Source organism: Equus przewalskii, chromosome 2, assembly GCF_037783145.1.
Source record: "Equus przewalskii isolate Varuska chromosome 2, EquPr2, whole genome shotgun sequence".
In the NCBI taxonomy this organism is placed as follows: domain Eukaryota; kingdom Metazoa; phylum Chordata; class Mammalia; order Perissodactyla; family Equidae; genus Equus; species Equus przewalskii.
Genome location: NC_091832.1, coordinates 77,014,341 through 77,032,638, shown reverse-complemented (window position 1 = coordinate 77,032,638; position 18,298 = coordinate 77,014,341). Strand labels below are relative to the sequence as shown.

The following is an 18,298-nucleotide window of genomic DNA, read 5'->3' as shown; positions in this document are numbered from 1 at the left end:
GTTTTTGATAATTTTGTTACAGCAGCAGTAGGAAACTGATACACTTGATGACAGACCCTTGTTAATAAGCTTTTTTCTCCCAAATGCTGCTGGAGGGCTATCTGATTGTGTATATAACTTTTTCCATGTATGGAAATGCCAAAATAACCAGTGGAATTTTATTCAGTGACTACTAAAAATTCTCACTCATTAAATTTAATCATAAGGACATTTGAAAGAGAAGTATAGTTTTAGTAGTTAAAAATATACTGTATTTATGTCTCTTTTCTTTGTCAAAGGTACTTTTTTAGTGTGTCTGCCTAAAATGAAGAATAATGTATCATGGATACTTTCCTCTTTACCTTTTTTCTCCTAGCTGATTATTCAGAAGCATTGGTGATTAAACATTAAGAGTAAAGAAGCATTGGTGATTAAACATCATAAGTAAGAATATTGTGTTAGGCAATAAGGAAGGATGAGAAATATCCAAGTTTTATTTTCACCTTCCAGTAATTTTTCATTGTTATCCATTGATATAGGAAAGTTAAATTATTGATGTGAATAATGGTAGACAAATATCCTAACGTGTCAAAATGCTATAGAAAGTATTTCTTCATTCCTGCATTTAACAGAAATATGTCGGGCACTTTCTGTATATCCAGTCAGCCACTGCTGCTCTTATGGGGTTTATAGTTTAGCGTGGCACCAGGGCACCACCTAGCAGGCACTCCTAATAAAACTGGAATATTGGTGTAGGTCTAGAAAAATATAAATATTCATAAGGTGTCATTAAACAATATTTAACTAAAAATTTAAGAAAAACAACATATTGAGAAATATAGTTAAAATATAACGTAAGAATTTTTACTGGCATTTTGTTAACTTGAAATTCTTACATGAAACTTCTAACCTCAGTAAATGACTAAATTAAAATCCTTTTCAAACCATACTTGTAACAGCTCTGTTGACAAAACTTTGGTTATCATGCTGCCAGATGCCATGAGAGCTGATCTTTATTTGCTTGAATGCTAATTTCTTTTATCATAATGTAAAGAAAAGAAATGATTAAAGATTGCATATGTGAGAGTTAGGTAAAAACTACAATTAGGAAGAGCCATCCTAACAACAATACAAAACATACATAAACAATTTTTAATATTAAAATATCACTAATGAAACCTAACCAGTTTTTGTTTTGTTTTGTTTTTTTCTGAGGAAGATTGGCCCTGAGCTAACATCTGTTGCCAATCTTCCTCCTTTTCTTTTTTCCTCCCCAAAGGCCCAGTACATAGTTGTATATCCTTGTTGCAGGTTATTCTAGTTCTTCTATGTGGGATGCCGCCACAGCATGGCTTGATCCAAACTGACGAACCTTGGGCTGCCAAAGCGGAGCTCACAAACTTAACCACTCTGCCATGGGACCAGCACAGAAACCTAACCAGTTTTAATGTCTTGTTGTGAAATGTTTTATTGCATTGAAGAAATTGTTTAATTTGGGTATTAATTGGTACTGAAAATTTTGGAGAACATCCATTTTCCAGAGAATGACTAATAGTGTGCTATTTGGAATGAACAATGAATAGTATTTGTCACCAAATTCTTTAAAAACAATTAAGTCATTTCCCACTGATAAAAGAAGTCTGTTTCTGATGGGAATTTGTTCATTGCAAAATAAATGATAGAGCTATAATTATTGTGATTGAGTAATTGAAAATGGAAATAAATAGGTTTCAAAGATACTTATCTTAATATAGAGCATTTGAACGCCAATAACTAGCAATTATATAGAAATGCTGATAAAACGTTAACCAAAGCATACTAATGAATGAGCTTTTATCTTTTAATGAATGTTGAACTCAAACTATTAATTTAACTTGTAAAATTTTAAAACATTCTTCAAAGATATATGAGCTTGCTGCAACTTGAACTATACTAGTACATAGTTACCTAACTAATAGGCAAACGTCTTTGAAGCCCTTTCATAATGAAATGGTAAGACATAATGACTAAGAATGATACAACTAAATAAGCAATTTCCAGTGTTTTGGTGATGCTCATTGTAATATAACTCTGGAGTTCTAAAAATAAAATTTAAAAAGGATTACAGTAGAGACTTGAAGCTCGTGTGGGGTGTTGAGTTTACACTAGTGCAGCTGAAAGCAAGAAGAGCTCAGGAGATGCTCAAAAACCATTTTGGCTTTGTTTCAAAATTTGTGACCTAGAAGTGCGCTACTGTTGAGAAGAATTATTGGCCAATCAGCACAGTACAGAGCAAACAATGAGTTACACTATATGTAGAATTTTATTTTGAAGCAAAACATACTAATCACTATTACCAACATTATAAAATAGTAACAATAACATAAAGTATATATCCTAATAAGATAAAATGTTTGTTAGTCCTTAATATGGCCAAGTGCCATTCACGGACTTTATATATATATATATTATCACAGTTAATCCTTATGAAACCCTATGTTGTTTGGTGTATTATTATTATTTCCGTCTTATAGATAGGCAACTTTGTCCTCTGTTCGAGTCTTAGTCCTCTGTAATCTTGCTTTGGATATACCACTCTACCAAAAATGTTTTTGCTAAAATCTTCACTGGCTTTCTCATTTGCTGAAAGTATTCAGTTTGATTGTACTTGACCCTCTATGGCACTTGCTGCTCTTGACCATCTCAAAGCTTTTGCCCCTTTAGTTTGGTGAAATCACATTTCTTCCTCCCAGTCTTCTACCCTACCCTTGAAATGCTTGCTTGTTACCCTGAATTCCTACTCTAATTAGTACTTTTGGACAAACTCTCCATTAGTCTTGATTTTTTTGGGTTATGTTTTCAGGGTTCATTCATGTCATAACATGTAACAGAATTTCATTCCTTTTTATGGCTGAATAATATTCCATAGTGTGCATATGTATATATCACATTTTGGTTATCCAGTTATCTGTTGATGGACATTCGGGTTGTTTCTACCTTTTGGCTATTGTGAATAATACTGCAATGAATATGGGTGTAAAATTATCTGTTGGAGTCTCTGCTTTCAATTCTTTCAGGTATATACCTGGAAGTGGAATTTCTGGATCATATGGTATTTTTATGTTTAACTTTTTGAGAACAAAAAATAATTTTTAAAAAGTTAAAAACATACATATAATGAGGACATGTCAGTGATTTATTTGACTCATTAATGTGGGATCCAGCAGGATACAAAAGCTGATTCAATGGAGAATTTAAGAGACTGAAGCGAAAGAAAGAATGCTGAAATTATTCGGCTGCCTCATGGGCGAGTGGTTAAGTTCGTGTGCTTTGCTTTGGCGGCCCAGGGTTCGCTGGTTCGGATCCTGAGTGTGGACCTAGCATGGCTCACTAAGCCACGCTGAGGCAGCATCCCACATAGCAGAACCAGAAGGACCTACAACTAGAATATACAACTGTGTACTGGGGGGCTTTGGAGAGGAGAAGAAGAAGAAGAAAAAAAGAAGATTGGCAACAGATGTTAGCTCAGGTGCCAGTATATTTTTTAAAAAGAATGCTGAAATAATTAGATTGCTAAATTAGATACAGACTTGTTAATGTTCCACAGGACAATAAAGGCATAATTTTTGGGAATATTTTTTCTACCTGACAGAAATCATTTGCATCTCTACCAGACAAAAATCGTTTGTAATTCATCAATTTTCTATAAGTTATCTAATTTTGCAGAGTCTGGGCCCTAATCAATAGAAAATGGCAAGTTGTACAAAGTTATATTTTCCTAGAGAATCATGCAACCCTTAGGTAGGCTTGTTAGACACTGTTTTAGTATAATATTGAAAGGGCAGACAATAATCTTTTTGTCTTATCTCCAAATTTTGGAAAGATTTTTCTTAGCTTTGTATTTATTTCCTTTCGTGTTTACTATGTTTTGTATACACTTTTTACAAGTATACTTTATTTTTTAGATTTCACAGTAAAACTGAGCAGGAAGTACAGAGTTCTCATGTACTCCCTGCCCATGCCCTCCAGCCTCCCCACTATCAACATCTACACCAAAGAGGTGCAGTTTTTACAATCCATGGACCTACATTGACACATCATCCCCTAAAGTCTGTAGTTTATGTTAGGGTTTGCTCTTGGTGTTGTACGTTTTATGGGTTTTGCCAAAAGTATGATGACATGTATCCACCATTATACTTTCATACAGAAGAATTTTACTGCCTTAAAAATCCTGTGTTCTGCCTGTTCATCCATCACTCCTTCCTAACCCCTGGCAACCATTGGTCTTTTTACTGTCTCCATAGTTTGCCTTTTCCAGAAGGTCATATTGGTGGCATCATGCAGTATGTAGCCTTTTCAGATTGACTTCTTTCACTTAGAAATAAGCATTTCCATTTTCTCCGTGTCTTTTCCTGGCTTGATAGCTCATTTCTTTTTAGTGCTGAATAATGCTCTGTGGTCAGAATATACCACAGTTTATCCACTCACCTACTGAAGGACATCTTGGTTACTTTAAATTTTGGTAATTATGAATAAAGCTGCTGTAAACATCCATGTGCAGGATTTTCTGTGGACGTAAGTTTTCAAATCTTTTGGGGAAATGCCAAGGAGTACAATATGGCAAAAGTATGTTTAGTTTTGTAGGAAACTGCCAAACTGTCTTTCAAAGTGGCTGTGCCATTTTGCATTCCCACCAGCAATGATGAGAGTTCCTGTTGCTCCATATCCTCATTTGCATCGTTTGCATTTGGTGGTGTCAGTGTTCTGGAGTGTGACCATTCTAACAGGTGTGAAGTGGTATCTCATTATTGTTTTAATTTGCAATTCCCTGATGACACATGAGGTGGAGCATTTTTCCGTATGCTTATTTGCCATCTGTGTATCTTCTTTGGTGAGGTGTCTGTTAAGATATTTGGTCCATTTTTTAGTGGGGTTGTTTGTTTTCTTGTTGTGTTTTAAGAGTTCTTTTGTATATTTCTTGGTCTTGCTTTTAACTTTGACCTTTTCACCCATTGCTCCAAAATCTCCATCTCTTGCTCTGGCTTCTTTTCAGTGATGAACCTGATTATTTCTGCCATTTTCTGTATTTTGATATTTAGTGATTCTTTTATGTTGTTGATGAAACACTTAAGAAGTAGTGATTTTTTGCCTCTGTAGTTAATCCTGCCCTTCCCTGACATCACCACCTGGCAAAATTCTGCCAACTCTCTGAGAGCCTCCTCAGACTTGCATTCTACAGCCTTTCTGGATTCCCGGTGTCTGAAGTGATCATTTCTTCTCTCAACAAGAATCAGCACCTTTAGAGTCCTTACCAATTATTTCCTTACTTGTTTAATCAGCACTTCCTGAAGGTGTGGACCTCAAGTTTTTATCCCTCTCAGGCAGTAGCTCAGACCTTTGAGCATAGGAAGCCCTTAATGCTTAACTATTGAATGAATGAACAAATGAATGAAGAAATGTTTAACAGAGCACAGTAAAACTGATTGTTAACTGAGTCTCTTTTGTAAATGTTAAATTTAGTCTGGAACATAATTACTGGTAGATGTTTTATTTTGGTTAGTCCATAAAACAAGTTTGTCATTATTAATCAGTGTGTCTTAAGTTGGTGAAATCTGAATAAATAGTCCAAAAATCTCACCTTTATTTTCTAGGACTGTATTTTATTGATCTCTAGAAGGCTAGCAACTGATACAGTGCTTGACCTCTAGCACACACAAAATGCTTTGTAAAAGCTTTTGAAAACTTAGTAAAATTAATGTCAGTTTTAATGTTTAGTAACCAGTTAAAACTTCGAGGTAGTACCTTTACAACAATAGAAAAGGAATACTGTCAATGGTAACTGTTGGCCTTTTCCAAGTGGTAAGAATAGAGATAATGATAATAATGTTAGTAATACAGATAATGAAATTAGTTGACTTTTTTGTGTCCTCCCTTTGTGCCAGATTTCATGCTTTAGGTACAGCATCTCATTTAATTCTTGGGCATAACTGGGGGCTCTTTTTATTGACAAGGAATTTGAGGCTCAGAGAGGTTAAATAACTTGCCTTAGGCCACACAGCAGGACATAATTGGACTTGGACTTGTTTAACTTCTATGAGACACTTCAGGTCTCAGTATAGATGTCAATTCACTCCGTTACTTTTAACTAATCCTCAGAGTCTAGATTAGATGCCCTGTTGCAAACTGTTCCACTTTCCACAGCCTTTGTCAAATGTTTTTATAGTTTATTGATTGTCAATATCCCCTACAGTTATTTCCATGAAGTCTGGGAGTATTCACAGCTGCATCCTTAGTACCCAGACAATGCAAAGGAATATATGGGCAATAAATAATGTCGGAACTGAATGAATGAGCCAATCTGTCAATTACCTATGGATTTAGGAGGAATTTAAATAAATGTTTTCTGAAAGTATATGATGTATCTGTGGCTGGATTTCCAAGGATAGAAAATGGAAAGGAAACTAACTTATTTATATAGGAGGTACTAAGTTAATTTTTTATACTGAGTATTTTATTTAATTATCACATTAGGATATTAATAGTCCTATTTTTTTATATGTATCTTAAGAAACTGAGCTCAGTGAGGTTAAGAAACTTGCTCAGGATCAAAGCTTCTGAGATTCAGAGCTGAGATTTGAATCAGAACTTTATATTTCCAAGTCCATTTTACCAGGCTTTTTAATTTGATTAACATAATTTTTGGAAAAATTATTTATGATGGTTATATGGAATAAAAAGGATGTTGACTATAAATTAAAACGTTCTTATATCATTTGTAATTTTTCCCACAGATAGATTTTATTTTGTCAAAGCCTCTGATACTATGTTGGGCTTTAATCAGCTTTCTGCTGATTAAAACTCGTTGAACTTAATAACTGATAAATCATGTAAGTGTCTTCTTGGATTGTGTGGAAACATTGGTTAGACATCAATGAAAAATGACCTTCACATGAAGAAATACTATTAAGATTACTATAAAAATTTAAAAAGCAAAATAATTTCGCTATATAATTTTAGATGACTTAACTATACCATTTGGAAATAGGTAGAACATAGAATAGTGGTCCCAAAAGAGTGTGTGCATGTATGGAGATTTTAAGGGGAATTCAATATCATGCAGGCTTAATTTCTGAAGTTCCACCCCAAACGTTATAAGATGGCTTCTTTTTTAATTATGCAAAAATATGCTAATGTTAAAAGTTTGCATTGTTTTAATTCTTGTCAGATATCGTGAATACTATCATAAGATATTGATAGAATGTTTTTAGAAATTAATTACCGAGAAGCAAACCAGCATACATTCCAAAAAGTAATTGTTTTGGTCTAGATAAAGAATACCAATGAGGTCTTAATATTTATATCTCTATACATGTATGTAACATTCTATTACTGATATTAGGCTAAAATAAAGCATCTTGATTCTGAAAGCCACATTGGAAAAGTTGCTCAGGAGCTTATTCAAATAATGCTGAAAAACTCTTATCAGGTATATGACAATCTCTCAACCGTTATTTTATTTATTTTTCATCCATCCCTATTTCTGGAAGGGTCTTGAGGTGTATAATAATAATAATAATAACAAAAAATACAATGAAGTTACTGAAATAGGACTAAATGTGCAAGAGTCATACAATGGTAGTCATACCAGGATATGAGAGAGAAATTGTTAATTCAGTTGGTTATAGGATTTAGCTTCCAGTTCCCTGGCTGCCAGACAAAAAGAAAAACATGATGAGATACTTAAGTCCTACTTTCCTAATAGGAAGCATATAAGGGTATCAGGAGAGCATTTATAGTATAAACTCTGAGGAATAGATGTATTTTCATGAAGCACCTAGACTAAATATGCCTAGCAAATAATAAATACCTGTATAATGATATTATAGTAATATATATAATATGTAAACAAATGAAAAATTAAAGAATGAAGAAACTCATCTTGTTTATTTTTGTAGAATGGTCATTGACCAAAATATTAAAGCTGTGGGCCATGGCTTTAATAACAAGTTTATAAAAGATACTTAGGCAACTTCATCTGCTGACTTTTTTATACTGACCTTTGATAACAAATTAAGGACATAGTATTTTGTCATAGTATTGCGAATGTGTACTTTAAATACAACAATTTAAAGATGTAGTTTTTTGATGATTTACCTTGGTAAGACAGTATTTAGAGAAGGTAATATAGTAGTTTTTAGTGTAGATAATTTTAGAAGACCCGTAATTTTGGCAGATCATTACAGGAAATCTTTTTTGCAAATAATTTGAAATTGAATACTGTTGAGTGCTCAAAGTAATGTCAAGTGGATATTAATCATGTGCTTTACCTAAGGTAGCATCATTGTTATTTTATTAGAAATTGGTTGTATTCCTTCTTAAGTGAAGCGCCAAGCATGTTTGCGTGGATGGGATAAAACCTTTGCCTGGAAGCAGCGTTGTGTCTGCTGGAAGCCTCACTGTGTGAGGTAGATAGGCTTTTGTCTTGGACAGTTGAGTTCATTTGTGTAGTTGTCACCATCACAGTTGGATGTGAAGTAATCACTAAATGAAGTCCCATTACAAATTTTAAGATATGTGTATATTTTGACAGAAAGTTCATGTAACTGTGTAATGCAGGTCTACATTTTCTAGGGTTTTAGGCCTCCTTTGTTCTCTCCTTGATTCCATGTTCCTTTGATTAGAAAAATGTTATCTTTTTTTTTCCCCAGTGATGCAGCTATGTTTAGTGTCAGCTCATATAATCTTTAATTTATTTGACTTTGGCTCTCCAAAACCATCTGCATATGATTTTTAAGAATCAATTTATATTGTATGTTGAGGTTTTTATAAACATCAAGTTTAGAGTAGCTGCAAGATGTAGGTAGATTAAATCTGACTTCCCTGTCTGTACTTCAGTAAATGTATATTGTTACTACCTGCTTACCCTTCTCCAGTTACGCCACTGAGTCGGAAGATCAGAGGAGAAAGTAAATTCCCCAAGCTTTTCTAGAGTCACTGCTCCTTGCTTATGCTTTATTTTATAATTTAAATATATATAAATCATGTGCATTTAGGTTTCCTAGAAATGTATTAGGTCTTATTATTTACTAAAAGATGATCTATCCCTTTTTCCTGTTTAATTATTTGGATTTTGATTTGAAGTGTATGATCTAATTCATCTTGATCATGTCAAAAGACTATGGATAGATAGTATTTTGTGAATTTTGAGTGATTGAACATAAGGAAACTGAAGCCAAATACAATTTATGTTGAATACTTTTGTGCATATTTTGAGTTTGATACATAAAATTAAAATTGAAAGACCTGAGCAAGATCTCTTAATGCTGAGTTTGACTGTATATACTAACAAACCCATTTGTGTCAGAACCCCATTTCAGTGGCAAATATAAAGTGTGTTAAGGTATTAAACATGCCCCTAGGTTCACATAATCTTAAAATCTATATGTCTTGATATAATTCAATTTTTACAAAGGTTTAAAATTAAAACTGTTGTAGCTAGGGATAAAACTAAAGTGAAACAATCAGCTATTTAGTGGATTTCAAAAGATTTTTCTACCATAGTTGAATATAACATAACATTTACAAATTTTGCATGTACTCTCATCTGTTTTGCATAATTCAAATCTCATTTGACCAGCTCATTCTCTCTGTAATCATTTACATGTATGAGTGGTCAAGGATAGGTTTTCTTTTTCCTTCTCAAGAATATACACATTATATATGTTATATATAATGTTATATGATATATATAGTTTTATATCTAAATTATTTTTGTAGTTTGTTACTTAGCAAAAGACAAGTGAAAATATTTTCGCTTGGCTTCTTATCTATTTTTAACTAAATTTTACACTACTTTTTTGGGGAAAATAATGGTAATATTTAGCAGTTCTCATGCTTTTATGATAACACCAACTAACCAATTGGTATAATTGGTGTTTGTGTAAATGTAAAGCAATTATTGATAAAGTTATATTCTGATATTTGAACCAGCAAGTGCTAAGGAAATGTGTGTGGAAAGGGATTCGAGAGACACACTTCTTTTTATATTGCTGATGGAGCTCTTAGTGACAGAGCTGTTGTGATCCTAGTGATGTTGGAAGAGCAAAAAGTATTTGTGCTGCTGATAAGTGAAAGCATTTTTATTCTGGTGCTGAAAACATTCTTAAAAATAGCAATAAACACACCCATGCACACATATTTTTTTCCAGGACTATAGAGTTAACATCTTCCTGAGACAAAAATGGAACGATCCCAGGCTGAAGCTCCCCAGTGATTTTCGGGGCTCAGATGCACTGACAGTGGATCCCACAATGTACAAGTGTCTATGGAAACCTGATTTATTTTTTGCAAATGAAAAAAGTGCTAATTTTCATGATGTAACCCAGGAAAATATCCTCCTCTTTATTTTTCGAGATGGAGATGTCCTTGTCAGCATGAGGTACTCTTTTATCTTTAATATTTGTAGATTTATATTTTCCTTTTAAAATCAGTATATCGCAGAGAAATATATTAAACAACTTCTAAGACCTTTGTTTCTACTTTCAGGTTATCTATTACTCTTTCATGCCCTTTGGACTTGACCTTGTTTCCCATGGATACACAACGTTGCAAGATGCAACTTGAGAGCTGTATGTAAATGAGACCCTAAGTGACTACAGAAATAAAAATGCTTAAAATTTTTAGGCAATACATTCTACTAATATCTTAGATAACAATAGTAAAACTAATGCTTTTGATTATAAATAGTTATTAGAATAATTTATGTAGGGAAATTATAGTTATTCTTTTTCTGTATGAATTTGTACTAAGATAGATCCTTTTGGTACTAGTCTTTGATTTCAGTTAAGTGGATGTAGTTGTACACTTCTAATTTATTCCAATTGCCATCCTCATCTGAATTAGTGATTAGGCAAAGTAAAGAAGAAAATGATATTCTAATAATTTTTATGAGGTTAAAACCACATTTTCAGAGCAGAAAATTTGGAAAATATTGAAAAATATTCTCTAAATCTTACCAAGTATTCATTTTTAAATAAATGTAAAAAAACCATTTTTTTACAAAATTGGATTTTCTATATTAACATTGTTTTCAGTTTATAAAAGATGCGCTAGGTGTATTAATTGAAATGATTATTTATAAAATAATTAATTTTCTATGATGCTTATCTTTTGAAATTAAAAGTAGGAAATAAAATTTGAAAAATTAACGCTAAGGGAAGAAATCTTTAGCCTGAATACCTATATACCATGACCTATTTCTGCAGAGGGTAAAGAATAATAACCTTGTAAAATGTGTTACATATACTTGCTAGATGATATGGTTTAAAGTTACCTAGTGGTTATTTGTTGGTTTTTTTCTTTTTGCTTTACTGACCTGGATCCTAAATTTGAATAATTTTGATTGCTTTCTAACTGTAAAATCAGATTTTACGGATGTCAGTGTATGTATGTATGTTTTTGTATGTGTTGTGTATGTGCGTGCCTATGTCAATATGTATTTGTATAATAAATTCCATCTTGTATTTACATTCAGTTCTATTACTAGATGCACTCAAATATTGCTTTAGAAAATGCATGTACTTTAGAGTCAGATGGTAAACTACTATCTGCTGTAAAACCCCGTAGGATCCTTGAATTGTAGCCACATTACCTAAGGCCAAAATGTGTGGCTCAGGATGTTGTAATGATGTCCACTTGATGGACTGTTTTAAGGCTCTCCTGTGGCAATGCAGCTCCTTAAGGGAAGTTGGTAGTTCTTTCTTCAAAAAAAACAAAATAAGTATTTTGGTGCTCAAGTTTCCTTAAGAATTTTCAGGTAGCATATTCATGGTTGTAAATACATGCATTCAGAGAACTAGTATCACTTATTTAGTTCTTTTTTATTGATGACAGTTTAGAATTCTGACATACAGAAATGTACTATTCCATGACACTCTAGGGTTTTAACTATTTGCAGTATGCTAATTATTTCAGCTTGTTCTTTCTTTAAGCCAATTGTGTGTTAACTTTTGTGCTAATGTTTTCATTAGTGGCCATAGATTTTACCTCTTTACATTTTACAAAAAATTTTTATAGAAAGGGCCTCATCTTATCATTTCTATGTTTAATATTTGGATCATTAAAATATTAAGAAAGGATTAACAATTATATTTCAAACTAATATTTTTATTTATTTACTTTTGTTTATAGTTGGTTACACAACTGATGATTTACGATTTATCTGGCAGTCAGGGGATCCTGTTCAGTTAGAAAAAATTGCCTTGCCTCAATTTGATATTAAAAAGGAGGATATTGAATATGGTAACTGTACAAAATACTACAAAGGCACTGGTAAGTAAATTCTTTAAATTAAACAAAGCTAAGTGCTATTTGAAGGATTCACTTTAATATTAATATACACTAAGGACAGAATAGAAGAAAACTAGTTAAAAAATAAGTTCAGTGTTTATAAGTAGTTTATCTTTAAATTCATATATTTAAATCTTTCATAAAAGTACATCCAGTAAAGTTTTTCTTTTAATTTTTTATTAGTAGATAGTTTTGCTTCTCTTTATGTACTTCTGGATAAAAAGAGGTTGTCAATTTTTTGTTTTTAGTAATATGAACTCTCCCAAGCAGTGGTTTTCTTAGATATCGCCAAGAAATTCTACTTCTGGCAAGATTCAGTTTAAGGCCAAACATTATGGATATAAACAATGTAGTCTATATATATGTACTCATCTGTTGTCTTTGGGGCAGTTATTGGATGTTGGTTGACCCATATTCTTAATTTTAAAAAGTATTGATCTTTATGCTGTGCAGAAAGCAATAAGCATGTGAAATAATTGAACATTAGTAAATATTCCTTGTATTATATTCATGGCCTAGGTTATGGAACAGCCAATTATGAAAAGCTCAAGAAATTAACCTCATTCATTAAGTTACATCAAGCTTTGCAGAAATGAAAATACAGTATTACTGATCAATACTTTCATAATATGATTAGTATTCAACCTTTGAGTCTCTACTGGTAGTTATAGATTATTGAGCGTTGTAGATATTAAATATAGTGTTAGTTCCTTTAGCAGTGTAAAGAAAAAGATGATTGAATTTTGATCATTACAGTCATACTAATGATTAGTTCAACTTGTAAATTACCACAACATTGTAATTCTTTATCAGTAAGTAAATTACAGCAAAGATATTCAGGAATAAATATAATTAAAGTTTAAGTTTTTTGCAACATTTATGTTGACTTTACAAAAATAAAAATGTATAATGTAATTGTGTAGAATTTAGAGAGATCAGATGTTTGAACTAAAATGCTGCCATCATGACATCATCAGGGACAAAATAGAATTTAAAATATTCCTGTTGATATTAAAATGAGAGGTAGCATGAATATTTGCATATTTACAGTGTTATAATGTATGCAACACTAGGCAACTTGGAGATAAAGTTAGCTCAAGCATCTGTTGTTCCTGACCTTCAAATGAATTAACAGATTATATAACATTTATATGTAAATAGTCCCTTCTCTTATAAAGCTTATAGTATATTAGGACAAGAGAGATAATAAACAAATACACTGCTAAAGGAATTATCAAGTTTTTTAAATGGAAAAACTGAGAGCTCTTAAAATTTGACCATCAAAGTTCTCAATGAAGAAGTCATAGATATGTAGATTATTAGATATGGAAGTGATCTTAATGATAAATCTGAGCCAGCTCCTCTATTTACCACAAAAATAACTGAGATGCAGGGTGACTGAATGACTTATTGAATGTGACCAGGCAAATCAGTGTCAGCCATGGCGCTAGGCATAATATTCCTCTTTGTACTCCTCATTCAAATTAAGGACACTGAGTATAATTTTTAGGGATTTTTCCAACTCACATAGTGTAGGAAAAAAAAAAACCACCGTGAAAGCCAAGAAAAGTCCTTTTAGGATTGTTGTATACAAACATACTTAGTAGATGGTTTTTGAGTTCTTGCTATATGTTAGGCATTGTTTTAAGTGCTTTGCAAGAATGCTATGATTTAATCCTCACAACAATCCTATGAGTTCAGTACTTTGTTATCTCTATTTTACCCATTAGAATGAGGAAGCAAAGACAGTTGCTCAAGACATACTGTTAGTAAGTGATGTGTTGGGATGATGAGTCTGGCGTCGTTACACCACCTGTGGAGTCGGTCCTATTATACTTTGAAAATAGGTACCCACATCCAGATTATATGCTGAATGTTTGAAAATGAATAGTCTCTAAATTGTTTTGAGAAATTTGAAATACCCTCTATTAATGTTTTTAACTTCATCTAGAGGTGAAAATAAAACAGTAATTTTATTTCTAATTTATGTGTGATAGCACTGATAATCTGGAGGTGTTCATTTTTTCACCTTTAGGCCCTACATGTAAAAGTCTCTACTTGGGGGACTCTGCAGTGAATAAAAGAGATCTTTGCCCTTTCATAGATTCATATTCTATTATGGTAGAGAAGTAAATATAAGTCATTTCAGTTCTAAGAAGGAAATAAGAAGATGTGCTGTGGTAGACAGTATTTGGGGAATTACTCAAGATTTATGATAAACAAATGTTTCATAGATTTTTTGTGTGATTTTTTTTTGAGTTATTGTAAATAAGTCACGGATATCTCATTAGCTACAGAAAATAACAAAAAGACTTATGGCTAACATAGTAATAATTGGCACTTACTATGTTTCAGTAAGCATGCTTTATCAGCATTGACGTGAATCATATGAATATAAGTAAAACATTTTAATATTTAGATAATATTTAGAAAGATATTTAGGAAAACAGAACATTCAAAATATATGGAATGCTTAACAATGTAGAATAGTGGAAAAGATATAGAGAGCAACATATATAAAATGATGACCAATGTTTTCTTTAATTTGTACAGAAATAATTAGAAATAATGATTCGGCTTTAACTTCATTAAAAATTACATTTTTTAAATAATTGTAGAAATTGCAAGGGTGGAGAAATGTATACAAAAATTCTTAAATTGGAAACCTGAGGAATAATAATGAAATAAAACCTCACAGGAAATAGAAAGTAAATTGAATTTGCCAATGAACATTTATATCAATTAGCTGCCCACCTGCCTCTCATAAATATAACAATACCAGGAAAAGACCAAGAAATGTTTCTCATAAAAGTTTATCGAGCAAATCTCTGTAATATCCAACCATGTATTTAACGCTGAATGCATCCACGTCTTGGGAAGCTCCACTCGCTTGTGGGTGCCTTTGTTAAGGGACTGGTGGAAACGTGCTTCAGATTACAGGACTCGGGTTAGTGAGGCTGTCATTTAAACATCGCGGGATGGAATGCAAAAATTCATTTTAAAGTGAGCAACTTTATAGTAAATCGTTATAATATTTGTGACAACTTAGGCTACCTAAAAATACAAAATAAGCACATGTATGTCCTCCATTTTGTGTGCACTTGGTGAATATAAAATTAAATTGAGTAAATGATGCTATTACAAAATGAGGTACTTCAGAACCACTTTTAGGAAATATTGTGAGCTGTCTTAATTGTGGCAATTGAGTTTATTGTGGTAATGAAAGATTATATTTTGGAAATTTTGCACATGATTGTTAGTTAGAAACATATGTTCTCGTTTGTCTGGGCAGGAAGTTAAGATGAGTGGTGGGGAACTGAAAAGGGAGGGAAATTTGTCATTGTTTTGCCTTTCTTATATTTTTAAAACCTGTGCACAATTGAAATTGCCTAGTTTTAATGAAATTAAATTTAAAATTTAATGAAATTAAAATTAAAAGAAAGACACTCTACATTTCTTGTTTTATGATTTAGTATGGAAATATTTGACATAATTAGAATTTACTTCAGTTCAAATCAACTATTTATTTTTGTTACATGTTAGCCCTAATATCTTTCTAATCTCTCAGAGGTATCAATGATTATAATCCACATTGGAAAAAGGATGGGTTTCTAATCTAAGTTATTTGATAAAAGGATGTGAATGGCCATTCTTTTATTAAGACCCTATGGTTTGCAACCATTAATGAATAAATATGAAGATTATTGTAGCATCAGAAGTATATATATTCTTCCCAACTAGGAAAAATAGATAAAAATAACTTTTAAAGTCTAAAATAGTAAAGAGTAATATTGTCCTTTTCCCTGTAATTATTTCGTTTATTCACTCTTCATTCATTTATTTGTTTCAACATTTTAAGATAATTATGTACAGTGTAAGCTGAACACACTTGGAAATATTTTAACTTTTTGGTATGTATGCATAACCTTACTTTTGCTGAATGGTAAATGACATTTTTATCTAAATTAAGCACTTCAGGCATTATTTTATTTGCTTTGCTAACTGAAAGGATCAAAACGTTTTAAAAAAATTCTCAAACATCTGGAAATGTCTCTTTTATTCCAGTGCTAGAAGAATATTTGTGTCACCTATCTTCTTTCTCAAGTCAGCGAAGGCTATTATGAGGCTGCTCATAATTTGTGATTAATTTGGGAAACCAGCTGATGTCATGGCAGCTCTAGAATTATGCTGTGAAACAATTTCTGCTTTTGTCTCAGCTTGTGAAAATGAAGTCTTTTCTCTCAATGAGAGGATGTTTGAGGGCCCGGAGTGGAGGAGGGGAGAGGATTGAGAGAATGTCAGAAGTTTGTACTTTATAATCTTTTATCTATATAGATTGAAAACACTTATTTCTTATCCTTGCTAATGTTTACCTCCAATAGTTTCTTAATTGTTTAAGATTGAAATATGCATGTGAGTTTTTGTAGAATGCCGTCCATTCTACATAATAAATGGTACACATGGCTGAAAAATTTTACTGACGATGTGAAGTCCAGGAGTGTTTCTCTTTAGACTTGTTCTACTTTGATTTACTACTCCCTATATGACTCCTTTAGATCATTTGCTCTAGGGTACCCCTGGGTAATGAAAAGTTTAAGTTCATTGCAAATTCTCTGAAAAATAGACTGGAAAGCCAAGATACTGACATAGTGGAGCAGTACGTAGTGTCTATTTCTCAATGTCATAAGGAAGCTGTGAAAGGTCAATGAAACAGGTCCCGTAATGCCATCCTTTTAGATCATATAAATTATATATATTTACAGGAAAACTGTTTTTATGGAGTTTCCTTTGTGAAATTGCCTTGAATAGAAGTGACATAATTTATAGGTGGCTTATTGCTTTTTGCAGTTGTATGTGGGTGAGAAGCTCAGACTTTTCATGTTTGTTTCTGAAAGGGTACTACACGTGTGTGGAAGTCATCTTCACCCTAAGGAGACAGGTCGGGTTTTACATGATGGGTGTTTATGCCCCGACCCTGCTGATTGTGGTTCTCTCCTGGCTTTCCTTCTGGATCAACCCGGACGCAAGTGCTGCCAGAGTGCCCCTGGGTAAAGTGTTTCATGCTTCTCTCTCATGTCAGGAATGTCTTATGTCTTTATATAACTAACAATATAATCAACTCTTTGAAACAATGAGTTTTGGGATTGATGGCAAACTTTTTTTGTTTGTTTTTAGACTTTCTTCAAAACTTGACTTTGAACTAGATTTTCTCAATGTTTATGCACTCTATAATTAAACTGGTTTTTCTTTTTTCCTGTCCTCTGGATATTTTAAAGTTAACCTATCCTACTTTGACTCTCATGAAATAATTATTAAAGTGATTTTCACAGATAACTAAAGTCTAAAATCCCCAATAGTGCAAACTTAAAAACAAATAACTATTTTGATGGAAATCTTTCTAAATAGTATTATATATTATCTCATACTCTTAACCAGGGAATATGTAATATAACTTATCTTCTTAAAAATGACTTAGCTAGGCCCCATGGCCTGGTGGTTAAGTTCACGCATTCCACTTCAGCTGCCCGAGTTTACAGATTTGGATCCTGGGCTCGGACCTACCCACTCATCAGCCATGCTGTGGCAGAAACCCACATATGAAATAGAGGAAGATTGGCACAGATGTTAGCTAGGCCAAATCTTCCTCAAGCAAAAGGAGGAAGATGGCCACAGATGTTAGCTCAGGGTGAATCTTCCTCAGGAAAAAAAAAAAAGACAACATCATTTTCCTAAACATCAATTACTGTCTGCTGTATCATCAGGAGTGGCTAGAGAGAGCAAGGGCTGGTTATTCATTTAATAAAATTTGTTATTTTTAATGCTATGTGACATAGAAACATCATTAGCCAAACTCGAACGCTGTGTCTGCATAGGGGTTAAAAAGTATTTGCTTGGGGAAATATTCAAGAGTACTTCTTATGAGTAAAGTGAATAAACTTCAAAATAAGGACATTGTAACAACAAGTTTTGCTTGGCAGGTTTTCATATTTTT

General features: G+C 32.6%; 1 protein-coding gene across 5 annotated transcripts in view; it reads left to right on the top strand.

Annotated features, from left to right (window-relative positions):
* GLRB (glycine receptor beta) overlaps positions 1–18,298 on the top strand; it is an 85,569-nt gene that overhangs the window by 45,667 nt on the left and 21,604 nt on the right. For all 5 annotated transcript variants that reach the window (XM_070608814.1, XM_070608818.1, XM_070608815.1 and 2 more), the window contains 4 exons: positions 10,167–10,396; positions 10,504–10,586; positions 12,148–12,288; positions 17,202–17,354. In XM_070608814.1, the coding sequence (XP_070464915.1) occupies positions 10,167–10,396; positions 10,504–10,586; positions 12,148–12,288; positions 17,202–17,354 (607 nt within the window). The remainder of the gene's footprint in view (positions 1–10,166; positions 10,397–10,503; positions 10,587–12,147; positions 12,289–17,201; positions 17,355–18,298) is intronic.